The 27,230-nt window shown below is 48.4% G+C and overlaps 9 protein-coding genes across 9 annotated transcripts; 5 read left to right on the top strand and 4 right to left on the bottom strand.

Annotated features, from left to right (window-relative positions):
* Window positions 1-297: 297 nt before the first annotated feature.
* Window positions 298-2,162, top strand: HD556DRAFT_1525673 (MFS multidrug-resistance DHA1 sub-family; the record flags this gene model as incomplete). Its single annotated transcript, XM_041309279.1, has 7 exons — window positions 298-516; window positions 575-640; window positions 695-855; window positions 921-1,055; window positions 1,107-1,266; window positions 1,316-1,853; window positions 1,906-2,162. The coding sequence occupies exons 1-7, from the start codon at window positions 358-360 to the stop codon at window positions 2,160-2,162; spliced, it is 1,476 nt and encodes a 491-aa protein (XP_041162883.1). The 5' UTR covers window positions 298-357.
* Window positions 2,163-4,499: 2,337 nt separating this feature from the next.
* Window positions 4,500-8,700, top strand: HD556DRAFT_1232624 (armadillo-type protein; the record flags this gene model as incomplete). The annotated part of the gene is made up of 21 exons (XM_041297527.1): window positions 4,500-4,589; window positions 4,642-4,706; window positions 4,758-5,084; window positions 5,134-5,484; window positions 5,532-5,720; window positions 5,773-5,918; window positions 5,976-6,099; window positions 6,153-6,312; window positions 6,360-6,416; window positions 6,470-6,581; window positions 6,641-6,682; window positions 6,741-6,859; window positions 6,914-7,060; window positions 7,117-7,213; window positions 7,266-7,397; window positions 7,461-7,654; window positions 7,712-8,072; window positions 8,129-8,221; window positions 8,274-8,323; window positions 8,374-8,524; window positions 8,585-8,700. The coding sequence occupies 21 exons, from the start codon at window positions 4,500-4,502 to the stop codon at window positions 8,698-8,700; spliced, it is 3,123 nt and encodes a 1,040-aa protein (XP_041162882.1).
* Window positions 8,701-9,346: 646 nt separating this feature from the next.
* Window positions 9,347-11,363, bottom strand: HD556DRAFT_1352598 (1,3-beta-glucan synthase component-domain-containing protein; the record flags this gene model as incomplete). The annotated part of the gene is given in 10 exon segments (XM_041302404.1): window positions 9,347-9,388; window positions 9,437-9,500; window positions 9,549-9,622; window positions 9,676-9,928; window positions 9,948-10,001; window positions 10,053-10,464; window positions 10,498-10,897; window positions 10,948-11,133; window positions 11,184-11,199; window positions 11,241-11,363. Coding segments are annotated over 10 exon segments (1,624 nt in total), but the record flags the coding sequence as incomplete, so codon positions are not given.
* Window positions 11,364-11,523: 160 nt separating this feature from the next.
* On the top strand, window positions 11,524-13,670 carry HD556DRAFT_1463423 (uncharacterized protein; the record flags this gene model as incomplete). The annotated part of the gene is made up of 3 exons (XM_041308290.1): window positions 11,524-11,700; window positions 11,760-12,614; window positions 12,663-13,670. Exons 1-3 carry the CDS (start codon window positions 11,581-11,583, stop codon window positions 13,668-13,670), a joined length of 1,983 nt encoding a protein of 660 aa, XP_041162880.1. The 5' UTR covers window positions 11,524-11,580.
* Window positions 13,671-14,108: 438 nt separating this feature from the next.
* HD556DRAFT_1220566 (pectin lyase fold/virulence factor) lies at window positions 14,109-14,988 on the bottom strand (the record flags this gene model as incomplete). Its single annotated transcript, XM_041296794.1, has 8 exons — window positions 14,109-14,156; window positions 14,208-14,254; window positions 14,296-14,369; window positions 14,416-14,480; window positions 14,535-14,631; window positions 14,742-14,796; window positions 14,825-14,869; window positions 14,922-14,988. Coding segments are annotated over 8 exons (498 nt in total), but the record flags the coding sequence as incomplete, so codon positions are not given.
* Window positions 14,989-15,942: 954 nt separating this feature from the next.
* Window positions 15,943-16,473, top strand: HD556DRAFT_1221859 (armadillo-type protein; the record flags this gene model as incomplete). Its single annotated transcript, XM_041296820.1, has 3 exons — window positions 15,943-16,068; window positions 16,120-16,272; window positions 16,321-16,473. Coding segments are annotated over 3 exons (432 nt in total), but the record flags the coding sequence as incomplete, so codon positions are not given.
* A 1,206-nt stretch (window positions 16,474-17,679) lies between these two features.
* HD556DRAFT_1463411 (uncharacterized protein) lies at window positions 17,680-20,025 on the bottom strand (the record flags this gene model as incomplete). The annotated part of the gene is made up of 5 exons (XM_041308289.1): window positions 19,503-20,025; window positions 19,145-19,454; window positions 18,899-19,089; window positions 18,162-18,871; window positions 17,680-18,108 (listed from the first exon to the last, which is right to left on the bottom strand). The coding sequence occupies exons 1-5, from the start codon at window positions 19,864-19,866 to the stop codon at window positions 17,680-17,682; spliced, it is 2,004 nt and encodes a 667-aa protein (XP_041162877.1). The 5' UTR covers window positions 19,867-20,025.
* Window positions 20,026-21,788: 1,763 nt separating this feature from the next.
* On the top strand, window positions 21,789-23,030 carry HD556DRAFT_1463409 (uncharacterized protein; the record flags this gene model as incomplete). Its single annotated transcript, XM_041308288.1, has 4 exons — window positions 21,789-21,870; window positions 21,911-21,988; window positions 22,041-22,100; window positions 22,153-23,030. 4 exons carry the CDS (start codon window positions 21,789-21,791, stop codon window positions 22,899-22,901), a joined length of 969 nt encoding a protein of 322 aa, XP_041162876.1. The 3' UTR covers window positions 22,902-23,030.
* Window positions 23,031-23,343: 313 nt separating this feature from the next.
* Window positions 23,344-26,046, bottom strand: HD556DRAFT_1306119 (uncharacterized protein; the record flags this gene model as incomplete). Its single annotated transcript, XM_041299874.1, has 13 exons — window positions 23,344-23,462; window positions 23,562-23,669; window positions 23,829-23,917; window positions 24,100-24,186; window positions 24,444-24,547; window positions 24,611-24,727; window positions 24,793-24,879; window positions 25,052-25,092; window positions 25,177-25,201; window positions 25,586-25,690; window positions 25,758-25,801; window positions 25,875-25,964; window positions 26,010-26,046. The coding sequence occupies 13 exons, from the start codon at window positions 26,044-26,046 to the stop codon at window positions 23,344-23,346; spliced, it is 1,053 nt and encodes a 350-aa protein (XP_041162875.1).
* Window positions 26,047-27,230: the final 1,184 nt, after the last annotated feature.

Here is a 27,230-nt window from a genome sequence, read left to right as displayed (position 1 = left end):
CATGTCCTCGCTTGAAATCGTTTAATGTCGTTGATTTGGGCTTTTTGTTATTATGTCTCCTCTACCTCGCTGCGTGGGCGCTGACCTTCTAGCCTAGGAAGGTCAGTCAGCCAATGATAAGCCCGAGATCCTCTAGGTGACAGTGCGGCGAACCTGGCCAGTGGTGGCTATACCCGGGTGCTACATAATAGGAAGTGCCGCGTGACTGATTCTGATAGTAAAAGCAGGTTCTTGTGGACTGCCATTGGGCCTTATCGTTTAGCTAGCCAACAAGCCGGTCAGCAACCGCCTCATTGGAATGACTTCACATAGTATAACTAGCTGTATCTTTCATCCGCGTCATTCCCTCGCACCACCATGATTGCGCCACAGAATGACGAGGAGACATCTCTTCTGCAACGACCAGAGCAGCCAACGGCCAAGACACCTCTTCCCTGGAATCAATTTTGGATTCTACTGCTCTTGGAGATGCCAGACTTTCTTTCTTCTCGGACCCTTATCCCGTTTATTCCCCAAGTGAGTAGTATATTCCCTTCGGTGGACTTATATCTGATCACAACTGGACTTTGTCAAGCTCATTAGAGACATTGGAGTCACTCACGGAGACGAATCCCAGGTTGGTCACTATGCCGGCATCCTTGTAAGCATTCATCGTTTTTGCCCTTTTGTTCGTTCATAATACTATACTCTCCAGCAATCATCGTACTATGCAGCTCATACCCTGACCATCTTTCATTGGAGTCAACTGTCCGACCACATCGGGCGGAAGCCTGTAATACTGACAGCTCTATTAGCAATTGTTATTTCAATGCTTTCGTTTGGGCTGTCGAAGAGCTTCTTTGGTCTGGTGGTCAGGTCAGCATGTCCAGTTAAATGTCAAATAGTAGCCGTGACCATCAATTCCTGACATTCTCGACCAGTCGTATTGTCTGCGGAGCATTTGATCCGAGCGATAGTATGGTCAAGAGCATGCTGATGGACATCACTGACGCAACCAATATGCCCAAGGCATACAGTTATATACCAGTTTCGTTGATGATTGGAAACACAGTTGGGTAGGCATTTGGTACACTTTATCTCGCACTGATATTTACGGCATATACTAGACCACTCATTGGGGGATCGCTCTCTCGACCTGCAGACAGATTCCCTGACATCTTCGGGCGATCAGAACTCCTGAAAACCTACCCATATCTCCTGCCATGCTCTATCTCAGCATTTTTCATATCGATAATTTGGCTAGTCACGTATGTATGTCTTAAAGAGGTGAGCACCTGAAAACCCATATTTGGATCACACTAAGTGTGGTTACAAGAGCGTCTCTACCACTGGCAAAACACCGCTCTGGGAGCTAATCAAAAAAGGATTTTTCGGACAATCATACTCGAAGCCTCGCCAGCCATCGAGCAATGGTATATTTGATCCTGCGAATCCTGGAGAAGTCCAATCAAAGCCGCTTCCGCTGCGCGCTTTGCTAACCTCGAAGGTGTTGAGTGTGACAGCAAGTTATACCACCATGGGCCTGTTTCACATGGCGTTCAATTCAGTCTTACCTGTTTTCTATGCGACACCGATTGAACTTGGTGGTCTTTCCCTTGACCCTCCTCGCATCGGTGTTTTACTTGCGGCATCAGGTATCATACATGGAGTATTTCAGCTGCTTTTCTACGCTCGTTTACATGATCGCTTCGGTGCAAGGGCTATCTTTATCACCGGTGTTAGCTCCGGCGTACCCATCGTCATTTTATTTCCAGTGACCAATGCTCTGGCTCGGGCCTATGGAATAGGCATGGCGGTATGGCTGTGTGTTGTCGTCCAGCTTACGCTGAAGACTAGCCTGGTCCTGTGCTCCCGTATGTTAATCCAGCACTTCCTGCATTCTGTTGAACTGAGAAGAATTTGTAGCCTCCATAATATCATTCATCAGAGCAGCTGCTCCCAATCGCGCCTCGCTCGGAGCAACCAATGGAATCGTCATGTTAGCTGCTGCAGTAGGAAGGATCATCGGCCCGGCATCTGCAGCTTCGTTCTTCTCTTATTCATTGCAGGAGGGGCATGATGCGTGGTCGATATACTACTTCTTTATCGCAATTGTATTTCTCGCTGTAGGTACTGCTCTATGGCTTCCCCGTGATCCTAGTGTATGGGAAGATTCCCAATAATATTATCGCGAATGTCCGTGTACATTACGATCTACTCTTTATCGACGAGTTAGCAGCGACCGCCGACGTCGTGGAACAACTTCTCATCCCCTGTTGCGTTTGCCACTTGTGTACACAGTACGGTGCACCAGCTAGGCAGACCATAACTTAACGAATCAGTCATCGGACCTGTGGTGTTTTTTTGATACAATTTTGCAGATGATTCTCTGCGCGTAGCGATAAACGGCCAACTTTTATACCAGCCTTACACATATCTTGGTTGGGACCAGAATGCGGATTCTCTGTCTAGTATATCAGCTAATGATGTGGGAAAGTTCCATCATATTCATCGGCTTCAGTCGTCCACTGTTTGTCCCCTTGTTTTTATCCTTATATTCAGTTTCGTTGACCACCACGAATAGGTGGAAAGCCTCATGCATGGACAAGCAGACCATCACTGAGATTATGACGCTGGCTGCCCGGAAGCTCTGCAAATCGAAAATGAATGTTTAACCCTCAAGACATAAACGAGGCTCTCGCCGTACTGTCTCAGAGATTTGGTCTCGACATTTACTTCGGTCACCCCAATGCTGTCTCTTAACTCGAAAAAGGAGTAGTTAGTCACCTGCGCATATGCTTCTCGGCGACCGAAGATAGGTGTGGGCATTCACCGGTTATCCATCGGAGCCTCTTCTGTCTTGCATTGCAGCGATTCTACTCCATGGGTGGACGCTTTGGAAGTTTTGAAGGCAAAGGTTGATGATGGGATGGTCGAAACAGGACAATGTGAGAGCTGCCCAGCAGACTTTTGCTGCTTCTTGCCAAGGACGTGTATGCTCTCATTAATCTCGTCATAGGCACGATCCGGATCTACGCTATAACGGAAGCAAGGATGCGAAACTGATACACTGCCAGAAAGTCTTCGTCGTCAATTTCCTGGAATACCTTTTTGGCTATGAGTTCCGGTCGAAGGCGGGTGAGAAGGCCAAGACAGCTTTTCAGCATGCCTACGTCAATTTTTCGCACTGGGTGCCCGTGGAAATTTCATCTCGCCGAAAGATTCCAAGCTAACTGATGCTAAGTCGTCGAGGTAAGATCATATTCGTTGTCAAGCAATTCAATGTCTTAGGTACCGCTGCACAGTGCCAGATGTGACTCCAAAGAGTGAACTTTACGAGAATGGCATCGTACAAGCGTGGTGCAACGCTGCCGCCTGCAGCTGCTTGTCGACAAGATGATTCCCATCCATTTTAATGATCCCACCTTTAACTCTAATGATATTGACTGTGTGTCGCAGATGATAGGCGGAGAAGAATTCCGAATAGCGAGAATTGAGGTTAAAACGTTCATCACGCGTACGCCGCAAATCATATGGTTCCATGCAATGCTTATCGGAGTTTCCCTGCATCGCTCTCAATGTGGACCCGAAGCTTCGCATTGCATTTCCTAAGGAGTCGATGCATTCCAAAATTGACCAATGTCTGCGAATCTACGCGGCACCACATTTCCATTCTTACATTGTCGTGGAACTGCTGCGTGGGTTTGTCTCGCAACAGGAAGAAGCACCATCGCAGATCACTTTTAAACATCTAGATTGGACTTGTCAAATTTGGGAGCACTGCTACGTTACGCCACTCGCGGCGGGAGGCACAAGATTGGTAACCATAATGAAATGAAAAAGACTCGAGGGAAGAATTCCGTACTACATAGTCCCACAATATGTGGATATCACTCGTTGATTGAGCGTGGTCCAGTAGTCATCCAGGGAACTCAGTCTAGAAATCCTGACAGCAATGCCTCTGGCGCCGGTCCAAGGAGCTCTCGACGTTGGATCACCAGTTACTGTCACAAGTTTAGGAAGTGATTAATTGATTCCAGACACGCCGTCACTGACGCAGCGCGTAAATGTGTAAATATACTAGTACATACTTCGCTGATCAATGGCTCTTTGAAATTATCCGCCAATCCGAGGACACCAGCGTGATACTGCAAACCGAACGCTCTGGCTGTGTGATCACCGCAAGGGCCAGCCTGTTAGAGCAGTTCGCTGCATGAAAATAGGCTGGCAGTTGGTGTACAAGTGAGAAAACTCGGTGCGCGTGCCAGTACATGTCAACATGATGTAATCTTATCATGATCAATTAGGTCAACACTAAACGCGTTGCTGCCCGCGTGTTTGATCCCAATTTTTCTACTAAAGCTCGCGTGTAGCCTTTGTAAACGACTTTCACGACCATTTATCCTTTGTCTCTTTTTCTTCATACTTCATAATATACCTGCCCGAGGTCTGTATTTTATTGCTGATCTTTGAACATGAAAAAAAATGCTAATCTGATCAATATCATGGATGATGCACAGATGGATCTTCAATCACTTGCGAATTTGTTCGCGACAACTTACAATCCTGATCCTAATGTACAGAAGACCGGCGAACTCCAAATACGCAAGGTGATGTCTTGTTTCATTAGACCTGCAATCATCGCGCTAATCGCCCCTGCAGATCGGTGCACAGGAGGGCATGCTTACTGCCCTTTTGCAGATCATCGCATCTGACGGCGTTGAATTGTATGTCTACTCTTAAGTTTCACGATACTCATTATAATAATTTTATGACAGAGCCACTCGCCAAGCTTGTAGTGTTTACCTCAAGAATCGCGTCCGTACCTCCTACATCCTTCCACCAAATCCGCGCCCAGACCACGTCCCAATTGCTCAATCAGACCGCACCGCACTAAAAGCCAACATTCTTCCCCTTCTTTCTGCTAGTCCAAGCCGTTCCGTCACCGTCCAGGTCGCAGCGACCCTCAAGGACCTTGTGGCAAATGACTTCCCCGATCGCTGGCCATCTCTTTTGGATGACGTGAAAAGGCTCTTGGGAAGCGGGGACGTGAGAGAAGTAGGAGCGGGTGTCGTAGCCGCCCTCGAATGCGTTAGAGCGTTCAGGTATGTATTTCATTGTGTTATCCTTCAGATTTCTCTAATAAACGCGTAGATTCCGCCAGAAAGCCGACGTCCTGCCAGGCATTATTACCACACTCTTCCCTACGCTCGTCACTATCGCTGATGGCATGCTCAATACCTCCCCATCCCAACCTGCGTCCCAGGAGATCCCTGCCATGCTGCACCTCATTCTCAAGACGTACAAAACTGCAATTATTGTCAACCTTTCACCACACCAGCAGAGCCAAGAATCACTCGTTCCCTGGGGGAGACTCTTGTTCCGCGTCGTAGAGATGATTGTCCCCGTGGAAGGCGTTCCAACTAACGAGGAAGATCGGGAGAGATGTGAATGGTGGAAAGCCAAGAAATGGGCGTATGGAATCCTTGGTCGACTGTTTCATCGGTGTGTATTTTCTTCGAATGTTCTATGCGTCTCTAAGAGCACTGTAGCTTCGGCAATCCCTCTCAGCTCCCATCACCGATGCAGAAGGAGTATGGCGTATTTGCACAGAACTTCGTGACTGCCTTCGCTCCCGAAATCTTCAAGGTGTACCTCCACCAAGTCGAGCTATATGTTTCAGGACAGGCGTGGTTGGGCAAGAAATGCCAATACCAAATCTTCCAGTTTTTCACTGAATGGTTCGCATCAACCTTCAATCCATCGGATTATGCTGATGGCGTTTATCCACAGTATCAAGCCGAAGTCGACGTGGATACTCCTGAAGCCCCATGTCGACAACCTCGTGGCTAACTTTGCATTCCCCCAGCTCACTTTCAATGCATCCAAACAAGCTATGTGGGAGGCAGATCCCGTAGAATACGTCCGTGCTAGTGTCGGTGAGTTTACCTGATCTCTCTCTCCTGTTACCCGTGTCAGTGTCTCACATGCCAAAGACGAGTACGAGAACTTCTCGTCCCCCGTAAGTGGCGCCACCTCGTTCCTTCTCTCCCTCGCAAGCAACCGCACAAAAACGTCCTTCCTCCCGATGCTCCAATTCATTAACACGGTATTGCGCTCGTGCGTCCCTGTTACATCTACTACATCCATCAACTCACAAGAATACGATATAGCAATCCCACGCCGGCTCAGCGCTTCGGCGCCCTTACGATGATGTCAGTCCTTGGCCCCTTCATCGTCCGCCATCCCGATGTCAAGGGAAGCATCGAGCAGTTCATGGTGCAGTACGTTCTGCCCGAGTTCACATCGCAGGAGCCGTACTTGCGGAGTGTCGTATGTCTATTTATCTCAATCAACTTTCTTGAGCTGATGCGGTTCAGGCATGTGAGGTGCTTGGTGTAGTGACCAAGGCCGGTATCGCATGGGTTACCGAAGAGGTAAGCATATCTACTATAAGTGTCGTTTTCGTGCTAACGTCAATCCTGCATAGAACTTGAACAACCACTCCCGTGCTGTGGCGTTGGCTCTGGATGATCAGGAACTCCCGGTACGTGTGCAAGCTGCGTTGGCCATCACTGAGCTAGTTGTCATCCACGATTCTGGTGCGTTGGAATTTTTTTATTGCTCTTGTGCTGTGTCCAAGCTAACTTGGGTTCTTTAGTCAGGGACGCCGTCTCTCCGCAAGTAGGCAAGGTCGTGCAAGGTACGTCTCGTGTCTAACCCACTGATGCACTCATTTATCTCGATGGTGGCTGTTACAGATCTCCTCAAGCTCTCCGATGAGACGGACCTCGATATCCTGAATCACAGCATGGAAGCTATGGTGGACCGGTTCCAAAACGAGCTTATGCCCGTGGCTTCGCAGCTCACTGCACGCCTGGTGAGCGCCTTGTCCTTTAGTTACTACTATAATACGCTGACGGCATGTATGTAGTGCGAGTCTTACTTACGCCTTGCAAGAGAGGGTCTAGCACAGCAGAACGAAACACTCCCGGACGGCATCGATGTGGAATCACTCGTGTCAGATGGCGACGACGATAAAGTATATGGCGCTATGGGGGTCGCCAAAACTATTGGAACCGTGCGTGTACTCTCGCTATCATGTTCATCCAACGCGCGTCTGATGAAGTTGCGTAGGTGGTTTCATGCATTGACTCGTCGCCCGAGATTCTGTCGCAGGTGCAGGAGGTGATTATACCCATCATCCGGTTCACCCTTGAGAATAAGTTGATCGGTGCGTCTGTTCCTTTTTGCATGAAGGGCATCACTGATCGTAGCGTTTGTAGATCTGTTTGATAATATGTATGACCTCGTAGATGCCCTTACCTTCCGTCTTCACGCAATATCACCGAACATGTGGCCAGTGTTCGAGTTGACTTATGACCTCTTCAAGAGCGATGCTGTTGATTTCCTTGATGGTACAGCCCACTACTTTCCACGCATCTCTAGATTGTGTTACTCATGGTGGTGGCAATTTACAGAAATGCTCCCCTCGCTGGACAACTTCGTGTCGTATGGTACCGATGTGCTGAAAGCACGCCCTGACTATAGGTTGAAGGTGTTGGATATGTACCGCACAGCTATGACAAGCCCACAGCTGGGTGATAACGACAAGATTAACGGATGCAAGCTGGCAGAGTCGATGCTTCTTAACTTGCACGGCCATGTGGACGATGTAAGTCTTCGTATTCATGTTTCTCACCCAAGACACCTTCTCATCGTGCTTCTGCAGCAACTCCAAGATATCGTCACCATCGCTGCAGAACACATCGACGAAGGCGAGACTGCCTCATTCCGCCTTGCCAATCTCGAGATTCTGGTCAACACCGTCCTCTACAACGCCTCTGCGGCGCTTCATTTCATGGAGGCCTACAAGCCAGGATTCTCACGCACGTTTTTCGAGCGCTGGTTCGCAGCAATCAACAGCGACAATAAGCTCCCACGCGTGCACGACAAGAAACTGAGCATTTTGGCGCTGTGTAAGTTATTGGAGATGGAGGCTGGCACGATTCCAGAAGGATTGAGGGATGGATGGCCTGGGATTGTGGGCGGCGCTTTGAATATTTTCAAGGGGCTGCCTCAGGCTGTTGCGAGTGGGTTGCAGATCGTTAGTATGACTTGTAACCTGACTGATGGTGCGGTTTTGTAGAGCGCAAGGTGTTGGAAGATCAGCTGGTTGAAGGGGACGATGATGAAGATGAGGACGACACTAAATATCTCAATCTTGAGGGAGACGAAGATGGTAAGCGTATATTACTTTGTTGCATGTTCCGACTCCTGACACCTCTTTTTAGAGGATGTATGGGATGAAGATTCCGCGTATCTCGAGATCCTAGCGAAGGAGGTTCGTCACAATTCCGTATTTGCAACCTACCGCTCACACAAATATTCTAGGGTGCTCGCCTAAGAGAAAAATCTGAGAAAGCAGAAACAGGAGACGACGAGTCAGATATATCAGAGGAATCAGAGATCGAGGAAGAACTAGGGTTTTTCAGTCCGCTCGACAACATCAACCCATACGTCACCTTCAAGGAAGCATTACAGAGTGCGTCGTTCGTTCTTGCTATCTTATACTGTTCCCTACTGACAATGACCGTTTTCATAGCATTCCAGAATCAAAACAGTGCTCTATACCAGGCAGCGACGACGATGCTCACGGTTGAGCGGCAGACTGTGCTTATGGAGGTGGTGACGGTGGCGAACCAGGGTGATCAGAGTTAAGGCCTTTGCTAGTTATGGTGGTTGTATCGCTTCCGCTTGTTCGATGCGTCATTGACGTCTCGCGCTTTGGATATTATAAGACGATTGACTGTTTGCTCGTTGTGGTCTACAATAGGTTATCGACGTCAAGGGGACCGAGTTCCCTTTTTCCTTCATACACAAAGGTCTTTATGATCTGCTTTCCTTGATAAAAATCACACCTTGAATTATAATGAAAGAAGTCATTGCTTTTTGGAGGCACCTGATTTAAGCAAGATCACTGAAAACCTGGGGTCCTAATGCGATGTCTTTGACGGAAAGAATGCAGCACTCATGCTTGACGCGTAAAATGGTATCTTTCTGAGTCACAAGTGCCAATATTTACGGTAAGTAATATTGTCGTGTCCCCTAATTATGTACTCCAGCCGACATGCTTTTGAATAATGCTTTCGGAGACAAAATCTACCTGGTCGCAGCCAGAACAAACAAGTTCTGGTGATAAGAATGCAGGTTCGTTAGCTCCTAAGTATAGACTATCCACGAAATGACCATGTAGATTAGCTTGATTTATCGTCTACTATGATACACCAAGCGAAGTCGAAAGCGTATAAAGGTGGCAAATCAAGCCAGTCCATGCGTAAGTGTCCCAGTAATGAGATATTCTGACAAAGAGTGCAGTAGAACGTGATCTCATTTCGGAAGATAGCAGCTGAAACCATGTTAAAGACAGATAATGGATGATGTGAAGTGAACTTACGCAGAACAATGAGAGATGCCAGGCCCGGCACCGCGAGGATATAGAGCAGGGTGTATTTAATGATCTGTCGAAGACTTGAGTTAATGAAGGAGAGGTAAATCAGGGGATTCACAATCCACCGTCTTTGTCTCTTCTGCTTAGTCGAGTAAAGAGGTGCTCGAATCTGTTTGGATGGGCGGAGCCAGACTGCCAGGGGTTCAGATTTACAAAAAGGTAAAGAACTCGACGGTATCACTTACACAGCATAGTTGAATGCAGCTTGTCGATGAATGGAATGAGAACAGGCGGGGTCAAAATTACCAGGAGGATGTGGCCGAGTAAGAAATCTGAGCTCCACAAAGACATTTCGACGATCTTTATGATGAATTCACAAGCTGGTTGGGACATCGCGGTATTACCGAGGCCACGGCCGTACCATTTACCGGACCACCACGCACGATTGGTTTCGTCGTGTTTGAACTCACGAGACAGGAAGATTGCAATGAGAAATTTCTGGATCGCATGCTGCAACGATAGTGATTACCCTGAGTACTGCATGAGATGCATCCCAAAGCTCGAGGAACCACTACGACACACGTCAGTTCAGTGTCATCAGAGCGTAGATTAAATTACTTACGAAGAACTCGAAGAATGAGACGATTCCAAGCAGCACGAAAAGGTGAGCGACGGCAGCCATGACCGAAGCAAACCTCGCCCATTTGTCGAACATGGGACCCACGAACAGCGATATAAAAAATAGCGATATGAGAACAGCAGCATTCCAGACGATAGGACCAATCGCAATAACAGCTATGCGAATCAAGGGACTGGAGTTCTGCTGGCCATTGACGTTTGGGAACGACTTGACAAACATGTATGCGATGACAAAGATGGCCGCATGGCAGATCGGCCACACGACCTCCGGGAAGACAACAGCTCGCCATGAGGCACGGGGCAAGTCTCCAGACAGCTTTTCTGATGGAAAGCCCAGCTTCTTCTTTTTGTACCCGGTGATCATAGTCCTAGAAAGACGACAGTGTCCATACCAACTACTCGCTTTCGTCCTCGAGTGACCTCAGGACATCCAACGCAGGAACTCGCGATAGTCGATGATGAAGTCGGTAAATGAGAACTGATGAGGGTTGGAAACAAAGGGAGCAATGCACAACGAGAGCACGGAGAACCGGAAGTAAATGAGGTGGGGTATCCAAATCGTCAGAGAAACATAGAGAAGGATCAGCAGATTCCTCATGCCCATGTAGATACCTGGTCCTGCAAAGCAAGAATACAAAATGCTAAAGGATATTCGGGTCGTCGCAAAACCGCGGCCGGTTGCGATATAGCGAGCACCACCGAATGTCAGATTGCTCAAGATACCTTGAGAGTATAACTGTGTCGAGAAAACCTCAAAGACGGGCGACAATGATAAGAAGTGTTTTCCGAGACGCAGTAGCGCTTTTCCAGTTTCACGCTCAACAAGTTCTGTTGTCAGTCAGTAAAGCCAAGCCCAAAGTAAAATGCTAATGAATTGCCTTGCAAGAAGAGAGGCAGGAAAGCAGCGAAGAACACCAAGAAAATGGACACGATGCAGCACTTGATCCATTCGAAGACTGGAATGAGGTTGTAGCATCCAGAACCCTGCTGACCATCAAGCACATTGCCCTGCGCATCAACTTGACAGATGGCGAGCTGCTTGTTCAAAGTGCCGATGAAGAGCACTACAATTTGTTAGGAACGCAGATCAAATATGCAACACATCAGGACTCACGAGTGACCATGAACACCTGGATCGAGTAGATGACCAAGATATTATTGATGTGGAAACCATCTTAGTCTGGAAGTTGAGAATCGTGCCGAATCCAAGATCACGACCATTTCCACAATGTATACCGAACGTTGATAATGGGCGGGAGTTGTGAGGCAAGCCGTCGATTAGACTCGGAGTCATCAATGTGGACAAGACTGGTCAGAAGGTCACTGAAACCGCCCCTCCGGCGCAAAACAGTGTGGCGCGTAGTACGGCACTACGGCGGATATATCCGCAGTCCGGCGGCAAAAACACGGCCAGGTGGCGGACTTTGGCTGACTTTTAAATCACCTAGGTACGTCACCGTACGTACTACACTGCTAATCTTATCAGCACATACAGTGCACGCCCATCTGGCATGGACCCAGCATCACACCTACCACCTTCCAACAGTCATTGTCCGAAGCCTGGGTGCGGAAAACATCTTCCTGCAAAGTTCAAGCAGGGCGGTATTAATGATGGGAAGGCATACCTACTGGTAAGTTCCCCCTTACACTCTAGCAGCTGACTCGTGGTTCATTGATGTTCGTTTGGCAGTGTATCAATCCAACGGTTCACAGTGACAAGTACTGGTGGATCCCTCCTCACTGGGTCCATGAAGAGCGCTCACCACCACTCACTCAAGGCTCAGAGGTCGTGGTTGGAGTCGTTGGACATGCTCTTGTGAAACCGAAAGGCTGCCTCTCGCCTTTCTGTGCAATCAAAACAATAAAAGCTGCATGTACCAACCGCATGTGCAAATCGCACTGTATTTCCACTGGCGGCTGCATCTCCCATGGCTTCCCATCCACACAAGTCCCTTCTGCACATCCACCACCTCCACCATCCCAAGCACTGCCATCTGCACATCTGCTGCCGCTCCCATCCTGGTCAACCTCATCCAACTCCTCTACATCCATGCATCCACCACCATCCTGGTCAGCCACATCAACGTCTACATCCGCGCATCCACCACCTACGCCATCTCAAACAGCCTACTCTCCATCTGAGTTGGATTCCATCCTTGACGAATTCTTGTCCCACACGGCTCCTGCAGACTCTTCAAGTAGCCAGGACGGATATCACTACCTGTCTGATGTTGATCGTGATGAACGAGACCTGCAAGCAGCGCTCGCTCAATCTATCGCCGACCTGCAGCCTCCACCTCCAGTTCAAGCACAGACTATGACACCAAAGCCCAAGAAGGGGAAAACTCGAGCAGCACCTGGCAGCATGAACTCTGAAACTGGGAGGACCCTGGAACCTAGGCTGTCAACACAGCTCAATGACTCTTGGCTAACGACTCATACCAGGCGCGAGATCCTGAAGACTGACTTTCAGCAGCGTGCTGAAGCCAAGAAGGCTCATGAACAACGTCTCAAGGGTCGCTTCCTTGTCAACTATTGGGACCAGGTGTGTCTTCTGTCGTCATTCTTGAAGGTTGCTCACACTCTCATCTAGAACGGCATTGATCCCGTTTCAGTCACAGTCTACAAGCACTCTGCTGTATGCTCACTCGCTGAATATCCGGACACCCTACAAGCTCTCAGTGCGCACCTTGGACCAGTTGACTATTATGATCTGAAGCTTCGACACTGGATTCAAGATGATTTAAACCGCCCTCTGGAAGTTGCAACTGATAGCCAGCTGTTTATTCGCAGACGAGGAATCGACTGCAAAGGGTTCCAAGACTTCTTGCAGGACTATGTTCAGCCAACTGGGCATAACAACCTCCGAAACCTCACTTCTGAGCGACGGGCTGTGCGCGAAACGAGGAAGAAACTAGGACTCAGTGTCGCCAAAGACTCTCCTTCACGGACATCAAGGCCAGGGAGGCACTATCATCATGGTAGCACTGACGACGGGTCCGATATTGACATGAGTCTTGGCACCTCATCGGATTCTCAAGCGCCAGCTCACTGGCACTCATCTGTTCCCTCGCCAACCACCTCTGGCCTGAGCTTTACTCCAAGGCAAACACCATCTAACGATTCCGATTCGGACTTTAGTTCTAGCATCACGTCACTAGCCCGACGAAAGAGGTTCAATCATCACGATACTGACGACGAGGACTTCAATTCTCCTTCGCCATCCAAGGCTCCACGTCTTGCCTTTTCGTCAAACCAAGCCCAACATAGTACTCCATTACAGGTCCCAAGTACTGCCAGTGTCGGACGCCCCAACAAACAAGCATCGACTTCCACGCGGTGGCCAACATCCATGTACACTATTGACATGTCTGAAGGCTTTCAGCAGATTGAAAGTTTGGAGATGAAGCAACAGTACCGACGTCTGGAAGATTGCTTTCATGCAGTTTTTCATGCGCCATTCACAGCTTCCACCTACCACGATGCGAAAAAACGCTGGCTCCGTGCATCTGAGGAAGGTCTACTCGAAGGTGCCGAGGCTGCTGGACGCACTAATGCTGGCCGTTGGAGTAAGCTGGCTGCCCAAGTTCCCCTGAAGTAATTATGTTTTCATTCTCCTCGTCGTAGTATCATAATTATCTGTCCAATAATTCTGTGTCTGTATCATATACCTTTATGTCATTTCATCTTTGTTATTTCTGCAATCAATCATGATGTACCCGAGACAGTCAGCGGCTTCGTCGTGATGTGCACCATTCAAGGCGTTGAGTCCGAGTTGAACACGTAGATATACCTAACATATGGAAACAGGGCGATCCTGATGGTCACGGTCATCTGAACACGTAGATTATCAAAACCATGCCAAGTGACCGTCAAAAAGGTTGAAAAATGTTGTGTAGGCCTCGAGTCCAGATGCATGGCTGTGTTCCTCCGCTGCAGCAACCCAGTACCAAACTATCTTGATACGTCGCGGAAAGCCTTGTGCGGCATGGCCTGATGCTAGTCTGAAGTTCTCTACAGCAAGTGACAAATCAGCAGGAGAGATGATGACCCCGTTGCCCGGGGTACCCAGGTTAGTGGGATAGCTCTGTAGATATGTGATATGATTGACGACAGGAGAGCGTGGTAAAACACGTACCTGAGTTATCAGAACGCCAAACCGGTACAGTTGGTTGCAGTATTGTCCTACAAAAAATTCAGTCCACAATCATCATCATCAAAATCACTCACGCTATATGTAACATTCTTCACTATACTGTTTGTCGTAGATGCATCGGTCTTGATACGGAAGGAGTATGCGCTACTCGTGTCAGTACAACTCTAATTCAGCCTTGTGCCGTAGTCACCTGCTAACAACATGGTTTCCGATAATCTCGATATCGGAGACGACGGCATTTGACGAGATGGAGCCCTAGACGACAAATATCTCTATGATTGGGTTCACAAAATTGATGAAGTGGCTCACAATGGAGATACCGTGACCGTATTCACAGTAGTTGTCGGCAAATGTGATATTTGTTCCCCCGTTGATAGCTAAACAATCGTCCTGCAAAAAGAAATGCCTTATAGGCAAAGGAACGTGGAAGCTCAATCATCAGACGGACCTGATTGAGGACAGTGCTGAATGCTCGTAAGTGTCTGAGTCGGTCGAGTAACTAGAGGATAGACGAACCAATTCTGAATGAGTATATCACTACCGCTAATATCAAAGCCGTCGGTGTTGTGTGCTTGCCGATAGATGAACACATCACTTACCAGCAGCGGTGTTTCCACTTCGCGAGTTGGGATAGTTACCCTGCACTGTTCTTGACGTCAAAATGAGATACACCACTGATAACATGCAACTACGCACAATCATTGACAGTGACGCCAGAGATAGTGAGAGGTCCTGGATTTGTGATCGCAAAGGCGGAGGAGGGCACAACGAACACCAGAATTATGATCTTGAACATCGAGAGCAACTGAAAAGAAGATGTTAGATATGATGACAGTATAAAAACGAAGCTTTGCATACATTCATGATCAGTACGCCGGTCTTAGGGATCAATCCATGTAGAAGAGTTACGGAGAATATGACTAGAGGCCATGGAATGACCGCGACATGCCAGTTGGGTAGAAGACACACCTCCAAGTGCAATTCCACGCTCATTCCAGCGACTTGCGGGTCGACCAGCAGCAACTAAGATGCTATATCACATCAGTCGAGTCGTTTCATCAAGATCCAAAATACATACTTGCTGGCAAAAACCTTGACGGAGCAATTAAGTTTCAATACCAAATACTCACACAAAAAAGACATGACTGACAATACAATTGCTCGCAGTGAATCCAAGTAATATAGCATTGGCAGATTCGAGCGCATACGTTCAAGGTGCCCGAGATCGATATTCTGGCAGAACGAGTCAGATGATGATCGATGATCGAGAGTCGACTGTAATAGTAGCACTTTGAGGAAATTCGTTCTCACAGTCTGAGAGTGAGAAAATGAGGCATCAGGCTATGCTCTCTTTTTCTTTAGGTCACTGCAGTTCTTCAGTACCCCGGGATGTCAATGTGTAGTAGTCAAGAGGCTAACACCAACGCCCAGGGATAAATGCTGAAAGCGGGTCTCCTACTGCTGTCACTGATATTCATTTCTTAGCATCTACTGTCATGGTTAACAGATGGTGCTTGTAGCTCTACCCTCCTCACTCAGTAACTGCCTTTGGTGTACCGGGTGGCGAACAGTGTAAATAGGTGGAGCTCGCACTGGCCATGTCACCAACGCCAGCGCACTCCTTGCTAATACCCTATCTCCAGGTAGGTTACTTTTCAATTTTCATGACCGTTCATTCTAAGCTAATATCTGCCCTTGAAAGATGCTACAACACGTCAAAGTTGTTTCTGCGATTGCAGCCGTAGAGTTACCCGTCGGCCAATGGCCAGATTTCAACACGTCTGATGACACAAACTTGAAGATCGCCACTTTGCAAGCTATTGGTTACATCTGTGAAACTATAGTACGTTTACCTTGTGCCACTCAACCACTTTGTCCTCATCTCGCGCCACAGAAACCGGAAGTCTTGGCATTGAGGTCGAATGAGATTTTGACGGCTGTAATTCATGGCGCTCACAAGGAGGAGCCATCGTCGGAAGTACAGCTTGCTGCCGTCCATGCGCTATTCAATTCCCTGGAGTTTGTACGGGACAATTTCGACCGAGAAGTACTTTTTTTTTCAATCTCTGGCGTTTGCTTTACTGACGCGCATCAGGGAGAGCGAAACTACATCATGCAGGTCATCTGCGAAGCTACTCAGAATCCGTCAGTATCAGTGCAAGTCGGCGCTTTCAGACGTTTAGTGAAGATTGTGGCACTGTACTACGACAAGACAGCATTTTATATGGAACAGGCTTTGTTTGGCGTACGACCGCTTGTTGATCCTGCCCTCCCTTTATTCGGTCCACAGTCCAGGTCCGCATGCTGACAGTGGTCTCGGACCAATGCAAAGCTCGTGGTACGAAAGGGAGCTCCTTTCAATTCTGGTGCATACATTTACGAGACTATAAGATAGTAAAACGAGAAGGTAAGGTAAAATACCGGAAAGTGTAATGTAAGGTCATCAAATGAATTCTGTAAAGACCGCCTAGGTAGTTATGTTTTCAGTGCCAGCCGCCATGTCCAAAGACCCCACCTCTAACTCCACCTCAATGGGATGGTCATATGATAAGCCTCAAGAGCTCGTCTCGCTGTCACTTGTATCTGAGTCTGACGAAATGCTGATCACGTCCAGAGACTCTCGCTTGATGCGTTGCCGGCGGCGAGGATAACGAGGTAGGGCGAGCCTTCTCTTTTGTGACCGTTGTTGAACATAGTTATCAAAGTTGAATGCCACTTTCACATTGAGGTTCTTGAGGTAGATGTAGGGCTGAGTCAGGGTGAGGACATGACCTGCGATGATCTTTCTCCAGCATTCATGCATGGTATTGTAGTAGTAGCAGCTATCATCTGCAAGCCCGAGGCTACGAAGCCAGTCTGCAGTGACTCTAATGCGTGGCAAGACAAATCCAGTCTGAAGCTCGCAGACGACTGGCAGCTCTCCATCCTAACAAAAAGCTAAGCACCGTATCCATTACTTTATGACTGTCACGCACCACAGACCAGCCGATTGCTGTGACCGTGTTCTCAGCTGCAATTGCAAGCTCATGTTCGAGAGCTTCAAGTTCAGGCGGCTGCGAGGAATGGCGTCTTGGGTAGTAGAGGCCATGCTTGATGAATGGAGAGTTTAGTGGTACGACAGACATGATGAGGGATGCAAGTGGTTGAAAAGCTGAACATCGGAGCAGAGAAATGATTGGTAGGTACATGCTGTTATTGTGATTGAAATCATCAACTGCTTTTATAACACAACAAGGGAGCGAGTCTCACCAGATTAATAGGAATGAATGGGCGTACCTGGAACAGCGGGCAAGAATGTCAAAGTCAAGAAAGAGGTTGCGAAATCAAGGAAAGAGTCTCAGACATGCAATCCATTTTCATTTTGGTCGGAGTCTGGAAATACTATTGCATTCATGAACATATACATCGTCACAAATCAAGGGCATGATACAAATCAAGGGTGTGATACATAGATCTACGCATCTGCAGGGGAATACCAAGGAAATTGACCGCGATTCTCCATGGTCTTGATGAGCGCACGGTTGCGATGCATCACCATCTCATCCAGAAAAAAATCATACTTGTCAGGGAGCATCTCGCACACGATGTTATGATAACCGCCTAACCAAACATTTGCCTGTTCTGCAATGGAGGAGTTGAAAAACCACGAGCCGTCAGCATTGAGAAGCTCTGGATAATGTGCAGGATTGCATCGCGTCTGGCAGAATTCATCACCCTCTTTGTGTTTGGTTCGAAAATGGAATGCATCGACACACATGCCGACATTGTCGAACCAAGTGTCGTTGCGACTCTGGACTTCACGAAGGGCGTTACAATTGCTATCGTACATGATGTGCTCAGGCTTCTGGGCACCAGGGAGAGAAAATGTAGTCTTGACCATATGCTGTAGGACGAGTGAATTCATGTATCTGCCATGAGCGAAACAATTTGACTTACAAGGACATTGGAGATAGCCTCGGCTGCGACCATGGTGGCACGGGCTACAATTATCCCACATGGACGAATGACAATCTGCTCATTGTGTGTCCGAGAACGACCAAACTTGGCTCTGAGCTTGCGATTGCCAAGCTCGGATTTGCCATCACAGCCTTCTTGACTCTGGATGACAGTACTGTCAAGTTCGCCAGTCGAGGATGGGTTGTTAATGGTAAAGAGCTTCAAGGCTTGAGTTGTCGGATCCAATGCATACCACTCATCCTTGAACTCCAGATCAAGTGCGTCTGACAGCTGTTGTGCGACCATAGCATCGTTCGGTTGTGCAGCATGCATCTTCTGGAGGCACTTGGTAGCTTGAAAGTTGGCACGCATTCTCTCGTCATGAAGGTGCTCCATGTCCTGATGTGCTGGGAGTGTGCATGCCTTCGATCCCGGTGATACAGACATATCACAGTCAACTACGGCACAGACCTTGTTAAGACCTTCATCGACATGTTGCCAGCAGAATCGTGACCGATTGTTGGTAAGTGGGTTGCGGCATCGAAACACATTGCAGCATGGGCGGCCCATAGACAAGCCATCTGTAACAACGACCTGCACTTTCCGTGCACTACCATCATCATTCCAGTAAGTCCGCATGCAGGTGTCGCAGTAGTGTCGTAGTTCTGGCTGCCCCTCACAGATGATGCGCTCATTGCGGACTTGCATAGCTGCAGAGAATCAGTGCGTTTTGGTACCATCGTTCGGTACATCAAGTATGACTCCACGCCGAGCACAGTCCTCAGTAAGCGCAAGAACGATGAACGCATCCCAGATGTGTTCATTTTTCAGCTTGAATCCAAACTGCCAGCCCGCATCCTCAAGCTTATTCTCCTCCCTCATTGACAAAGCGCTGTCATAAATGTTTGCACATGCCTGTGCAGATACACTAGTAGATGATCGAGTGAGTGAGTGAGGTATAGTTGAGCAAAGCAAATACTTACTGGCCCTTTAGGTGGAGCTCCACCCAAAGGTTGGCAACACGCCGGTCGACAAAATGGTGGTCAGCCACCTGGATGTAGTCTGGGACCCCACCATAGTACCATCGTCTACGTTCAGCGATGCAAAAGTTGTTCTCGTATACAGTGTTGCAAGTACGACAGATGAGATGAACCGACCATGCGGGGATGACACCATGGAGTGTGTGAAGCACGACCTGACGGGATTCAGCCTTTTTGAGTGGCGCTCGTGACTGGGCAGTGAAGCAGTTGGATTGTGTACAGTGCGTATGTGGAGGATAGAGTGAGATAGATGCTATATCATCTCAGATATTTGACGGTTGGGCAGAATACAAAGACTCACTTAAACCAAGTCGTTGTCCATGCTCGCGAAATGCTCGCTCGTGCTCTGCAGCCAACTCATCACTGCTAGGCATGCCCCATATGATCTCTTTGAATGCATGCCAACATGCTAGGACAGTATCCCTGGTTAAGCCAGTAGACAGTTGCAGGAACTCGCAGATCGAAGGTGGTAGGATGTCGGGTGGGACGTTGTCTGGGATCGTCTGAAGTTGTGGGAGCATAATATCGCGCTTGAGAGCTGATGCACGTGAAGTGAATGCAAGGACATCTTCAAAGGAGAGGGTCGCCAGTAACTCATGACTAGCTAGGGCTTTGGATATGGTGGGCGGCGTGACTGAAGAATACAAGCAACATGGTATCGTCATGTAGATAGTTAGTTGAAAAATGTGAGATAGATTGTTAAGATGTGTCGTCGGAAGGATGTCCAAGTTCCTGCCCAGCAAGTGGTGCACTGGTGAGCAGGAGGTATATCAGTCGCTGGTAGCAGCTGGGGTAGAACGGGCCTTCAAGTGTATTTCAATGTCCGACGTGCCGTCCGTTAGCCACCAGCTTTGCCGCCGTTCTTGCCGTAGTGCGTGCCGGATTTTCTGCGCCGGAGGGGCGGTTTTAGGGATGTTCTCAGACTGGTCGACTCAGTCTAATTGGAGTAGCCTAGGCCCAGGGTGGCGCGGAGTTTGCCGGTAGAGATCAGAGCCACGCACGTTGCCATGTTTAGAGTTGAATCCATCCTTTCTCGAGTCTCGAGCAGCATTCGTTTGAGAATCAACATAGCCCACTCCAACATGCTGGCAGTCAATGCTGGCGAGAGCGTTTTTGGTATGCGATGCTAAGAGTGGAATGGTCGTCGCAAGTCTTTTAGGTCGTCTCACACCGATGTTGTGGATGAATTGGATAGTTCCGCTGATCAGACGGCGACAGGAGTCCGAGTCCTGGGCAGTGGGTCATAGAACCGTACAATCATATTATGGGACACTAGCACCAGCGGAAAGGCGATCATCTCTCGCGTGCGCCTCAAATCCATTGCGTCCACTCGGCATCAATGCTACTGATAAAGATATTCAAATATGGGACCAAACGGACCCCAAGCGCCTTGCTCGTTTAAATGGCCAGTGGCCACACCGATTTTCAGCTTGATTGGATAAGAGCTAAGAAGAACGGCTACCTTCTATATGGTCTGATTAGAGAAGACTGGTTGAATAGAACTCATCGCCCATATCATGATGGACCTCCGAATCGACAATGCCTATCTCTGCGCACTCCTCGGCAGGTATCAATCACGTCTTCTGCTCTTGGGATATCTCCACGTAGAAACAGGATGACGAAGTCCAGACCGATATCACGAATTTATTTTGAACCCAGTTTGCGCCCTGCTAGCATTGGTATCCAGGGACCACACAACGGTTTACTTGTGGAAGGCACAAAAGCTGCTCGATATTAGCCCTCCGATGTGGTGGCATTCTCGCGCGACGGACGTTCTACGATGCAATTATCTTATCAGGACGGTCGCAGAGTACTCAGCAGCTATAACGGGATGTACTCTCGCATTGGGTGATACCAGAGCAGATTCTCACAGCAGCGTGCGATGATTCTCAGGCAGAGATGAAAGGCTGGTTCTTCATAAGGCAGACCCAAAGTACGCTTTCTAACTTTTATAGTATGTGGATTCTAACGTCTTGATGCACGTGATTTCTTATATTACTGATGGTCCTGCTCAGCTCCAGTGAACTACGAGCAGATCGACAGATCTCGCGTACAGGCCACGCCTTAAACTGTCGCGCTCTGGTACAGAAAGCACTTCACAATTTCGCTTGCTTAACGTCAGGGAACTTTTTCAATAACAATTTAATTGTCATTCGAAAATAAGGGCAAAGGAAAGGACGATCTTTGAAATGATAAGCTCGATAATGTTAGTCATTTTAATTTTCATTCATGCGTAATTAACGTGGAAGATCCTAGCACGCCATCAAACGCTGGCCAACTCTGAATGTACCGTAAATCATGACGATGAAGCTTTTGTGCAGGGCTCACTCGTATCAGTACGTCGAACAATTACCATGCAATTTGTCACGGCTGATTTATCGAACTCTTTATTTGTCGCCAGGTCTTAGTTCCATACCAGATATAGCACGCTGTATCGTGGCGTACCATATCTTGAAGATATCGAAAATCCGACCTAAGAAGGTCGCGGTTGTTCAGGGAAGAGGCCGAGCGCTAAGCTGTATAAAAGCCCTCTTGTATTTTCAGTGGTGTATCGACGAAGTAGTCACTTCTCTTACTATCCCTGAACATGCAACTCTCTGCACGCTTTATTGCGCTTATATCTCTCGCCATCCTTGCTGTGGCGTCACCCGCGCCAGTGAGACGTTATGGTGAGTATTCATGATCATCAGCATTATCATATCCACTCAGATGCCACAATATATCACTCAGCCAAGCGAGGAGCCCTCGAGACCAATCTCGTTAGATATGCCGGAGACGTTCCTGCAGGTGGGACACACTCATCTGCCATCTACTCATTTATGGATCAACCCTTTTGCAGTAAAGCGCGAGACCAACTTCGTGAGATATTCTAGCTACGGTGGAGGCAGCGATATTGGAGGTGGGACACACTGATATGGTATCTACTCGTTTATAGATTAACCCTTTTGCAGTAAAGAAGCGCGAGCCCGAGTCAGAATACGCCAAGAGGGGGGACCCGGACGACGGTGATGTCGCCGTCGCTGCTAAGAGGGGGGATCCGGACAACGGTGATGTCGCCGTCGCTGCTAAGAGGGGGGACCCGGACGATGGTGATGTCGCTGTCGCCGCTAAGAGGGGGGACCCGGACGACGGTGATGTCGCCGTAGCTGCAAAGAGGGGCGATGGCGATGACGGTGACTACGCCAAGGCTGCTAAGAGAGGGGACCCGGACGACGGTGATGTCGCCGTAGCTGCAAAGAGGGGGGACCCGGACGATGGTGATGTCGCCGTCGCCGCTAAGAGGGGGGACCCGGATGACGGTGATGTCGCCGTCGCTGCAAAGAGGGGCGATGGCGATGACGGTGACTACGCCAAGGCTGCTAAGAGGGGGGACCCGGACGACGGTGATGTCGCCGTAGCTGCAAAGAGGGGGGACCCGGACGATGGTGATGTCGCCGTCGCCGCTAAGAGGGGGGACCCGGACGACGGTGATGTCGCTGTAGCTGCAAAGAGGGGCGATGGCGATGACGGTGACTACGCCAAGGCTGCAAAGAGGGGTGACCCGGACGACGGTGATGTCGCCGTGGCTGCGAAGAGGGGGGACCCAGATGACGGTGATGTCGCCGTGGCTGCGAAGAGGGGGGACCCGGATGACGGTGATGTCGCCGTCGCTGCAAAGAGGGGAGATCCGGACGACGGTGATGTCGCCGTCGCTGCCTAGATGTGACTGGCATGACCGTTTTGTAAGTTTCAGTATTTTCCGTTGAAATTATCACGGGCACTCTACTTAGTATTCCATGCTTACTCGTTGTTGTAAAGTCTCCTTAGAATTTTCCAAAATCTAACTACTGCGCTGGTATTTGGTTACTTGCGCGAGGTACACTACTTTGTGCTGCTATCTTAAGTCCACTAGACCTCAACATGCCGTCACCTCTTCCCTTTGCACAGCCTTTCCTTCTCTTTTAAATGAGCTCTTTGTCACCTCATCAACTGGCCGGCCTACCATGCTACCCGACAGTGATACACCTAAAACCCCATGATGACCAACCGTTCATTATAATCTGTGTTCACGCACCCACGCAAGAGCTAGCTTGTTGTCGACGCTCGCAAGTGTCAAGAACTTCCAAATAAGTGATACGTTCGGAAGTCTCATTGTTAACCTACTAGAGGCCCAGTCTCACGACTACGCTTCCCGACTCTCTCGACTTCGTTTTGACTGCGGTGGGGCGGTCTTCAGTAACCAGAAACATTAGTCCGCCCGCTCGAGTAGCCCTGCCGCCGACTTTAGAGTCGAGCAGGGGAACATATCAGTGTCAGACGCTGTAACTAGTGTTGAACTAGAAGTTAACATCCTTGCTGAAAGGACGACGGAGCACGTTACCTTTCAAACAGAGAATGAACGAAGTGAGATCACCAGTCATAGTGATGACGGTGACGACCGACCATGGACCACAGTAGACAAAAGAAGTCGTAACTGACAAGGTCAGCCCTAAAAAAAATACGTTGAGGGTACAAGAGTTTTACCCATGTAATTCACTGAGAGAAAATACTTATGTACGCAGTTAAACAGTGTGGGACTCGAAATCTGGATAAGTTACCTGACAATAACACAGACTTTGTTATAACGATCATAAAACTGTTCGCTTACCTATTATCGTCGCATGTTTTGTATCTGTCATGACACGCAATGTGCAAATGAACTCGAAGACAGTGGAGAAGTCCTGTCTACGGGTAGAACTAGATGAGAAGCAAGTCAGAAAGACGCCGCATTAAAAGACAACGTATGCACCAAGTGAGTATGCAGAGCATATATTGACAGTCAGCCACATCGCCATAGAATGAAAGAGCCAAAGCAAAGTTCACCCACAACAGTATGATGATCCCCACGTCGGTTAGCAAGCGTCTGTATGGAGACTGACCATCCCGAGCTGGGAAAACCATCACAATTTTGCACAGGATGGGTGAAAAAAATGAGCCTGCGGTAGGCTTCAGCGACGTATGAGAACCTGCGCAGATAAAATAGAAGTCAGAAGTCAGGACAGCTAAGAAAGATATAATGATATTTTGACAACCTGCTAGAAATCAAAGCCTTTCTCATTTCTAATCGAGATGAGACAAGCAGGCGAAAGTGAAGGAGTGGCTGTCTCTATGTCTTAAGGATAGAGTCTGTACTGATGCTATGTTTTCTTCCTTGGTGGAGAGCCACAACAAGAATCTACAACTGCAGGAACGACTTAATTTGAATTGAAGGCTGGTGACCCACATGAGAACTTGACGTAGCTCGATGAAGAACATGACTTTTTTTTTACGATACACTTTGTACCAATCTATGCGATAATCCACTGCCAGTGCCCTCAAGGATTGGTGCTAAAAAGCAATGACCAAGCGAGAACGTACCTGCAAGTCATGACGCTTTGCTACCAGACATACCAACGACGTATGTCGCAAGCGTTCAACTTGAAGTTGTTGGCAAAATGCTGCCGTGTTGCCAATTAATTTGGGAGAAATTAGTTTGAATTTTGCCAGGTGAGATACCACGGCCGGAACCTGCCAAGAATCAGTGGGAAGACGAATATCTGAGGACAGGGGATCATCAGGACAAAGAAAGACACCTTCCGATAGGCGGCTGCTTGCTGTAACGGTGTAACCAATGCAGGGTGTTGAGCGTAAGAGAATATATGATGGGCTGCAGGACGGCTCTATGATCGTCATAGGGCTATCAATATATCAATATTCATATTCAGTATAGCTATATAGGCGCTGATCGTACATTTCTCGGTGCGCGGGAATTTCAAAAGTGTTTGTTTTCTCACGGTTGCTCACTTAGTTCAAACTTCAATGCCACCTGGGACGAATGAAAGTCCCACTCACAAGTTCTTGTTGATCAGACTGATCAGCGGTCAGCGCTTCAGCTCTGCACCGCATCAATCATCGAGCACTGCTGCACCATGAATCTACAAATTCTTTGTCTCTCTTCGACAAGATCCTCAACTTACCTCTGCCTTGAGGTCCAGGAACCACCTTGTAAGATACAATACTATGTTAGTGACGTGGAAGTGCCTTTCCCGCAGCCAACTTGTAGAACCTCAGCCCTCGGGATCTCCATCATTATCCGAGTCTGTCTTACCAAGTCAATCGCCCAAATATTTGGAATGGGGCTCTTCATCCTAGGGACCGGAAGAGGGGATGTTGTGCATCTGTATGCGATGAAGGCGAGTCTGGCGGGGAAGCCGGCCATGAGCAGAGAGCACTTAGAGGTGCTATAGCACTGCTCTCTGAAGCTTACTCGTGTAAGAAGTTCACCGTTGTGAACCCTCGTCAGGTCTCAACCTGATAAGTTCTACCCAGTTACCATGACACCTTGCGCCAGTGGAGAGTGAGAGTACCATTCTTGCTAACACTTACTGCTGTGCTCATGTGGATTCCCGCGCTTTCGCGGACGCGGACGCTTGCACTGATGCAGATGCCCGCATGTACCCAGATGCCTGCACTGATGCAGATGGGCCCGCACTGACAGATGCCCTCACGTGTGCCCTGATGCTCACGCGGACGCCTTCTTACTACTTTTGTTACTCACCGTCTCCTCATCTAGCCTCACCTCGATGCGTCGCTTTACGGCTCCTACAATTTGGGGGTCCGAGGTTCATTTCGCTGCGTCGCATTCGCTCCTGCTGATGTGGGAATCGCAACTCACCTCGGCTCACTTTTGCACAGGTCGGGGCCAATATCGGGGCCAATATCGGGGCAAGGTTACGCCTGTGGGGCTTCTTCCCGAAAGAAATGGCTGCTTACAATCAGGCATACATTTTTACTCGTTCTCACTACTCACACAAGCACAACACCGCCCATAGAATTAGCATCTGCATGGGGCGCAACCCCAAGATGATACCCAGCCGAATCAATTGAATGGTATACGTAAATTTTTGTTGTCATCCCTAAGCGGACACATTAGTAAAACGGAAGTTTTGAAACACAAAAGTAGATGGGGGTATTACTACAAGCGGTGCGTCCGATAGTATGGCTCAATAATGCATCTTAACAGATGAAAATCTTCCTAGAAAACTGATGAGCTGTCTCACGGACATTTCAAAAATGCTATCTATGTTCGATCGAAGACTAGACCAAAGCAATAGGCACACATGCAATAATAGAAAGGTGCATAAACGGACTCTTGGAACATTGATATTTTGATGGTGGGCGTTGATTGTTCATACAGAATGGAGTCGTAAATATTTCACGTCGAGTTTTTGTTGGAAGGGGGAAACCTTCCTTTCTTTATAGGTCCGAGCATGAACTGGCGAGTTATCAAGTTGGTGAAGGAACGCTGATGACATGAGGAACGTGACAAGTACAATGTGTACCACGACATCGATCGGTGGTCGCAAAGTTTCCAATAAACGTTAACGGCTAGATCGCACCAATCGACAATCGAAATTCGAATTCGAAGAAAGACGTTGATCGATCTGATCCCCAAAAAAACATGACTGTAGTTCGGCACACCAGTCGAGCGCCAATGACATCATGGTACCTCGTTACTGGACATGAAGGCATGATATTGCATATCTTCTTCGAACACAAGATGCTCCACGTAATTGAAATAGTCAGCGGTCCCCGTGGTGTTTAATGGGCGCAGATCTACCGTGATCCAGTGGATCCGGGAAGACATCGATGAACACCGTGACGAAATAGGGGGGCCGAGACCATGATCTGCGATAATTGATCACGCGCGTTCGACACGAGGGAAAGGTATTGATTTCATTTGTATGTGAGCCGAGATGTCTGCGACTGGATATTACAAAGCTGCAAAAGAATGGAATAGCGTGCCCCCCGACAGGAGCAATAACATACCACGGTCATCTAGAACGGCGTAGATCGGAGGAACGCCACTTTGCAATCAGCAAGCGTACGCCTAGGTTCATGGGTGTCCACAGACTTGGGAACGAGCATGTGAAACACTCGAAGTAGACTGATTCGAATTTCTGTGGCACTCAAGTGTCAAGACGCTTGTATGGTGCAGAGGTGCTCATCAATCACCTGTGGTCAACAAACA

The sequence above is a fragment of the Suillus plorans genome (assembly GCF_016647745.1).
Source record: "Suillus plorans strain S12 chromosome Unknown HD556scaffold_14, whole genome shotgun sequence".
NCBI classification, from domain to species: domain Eukaryota; kingdom Fungi; phylum Basidiomycota; class Agaricomycetes; order Boletales; family Suillaceae; genus Suillus; species Suillus plorans.
The sequence above is the reverse complement of the archived record's forward strand: the minus strand, read 5'-3'. Positions and strand labels throughout refer to the sequence as shown.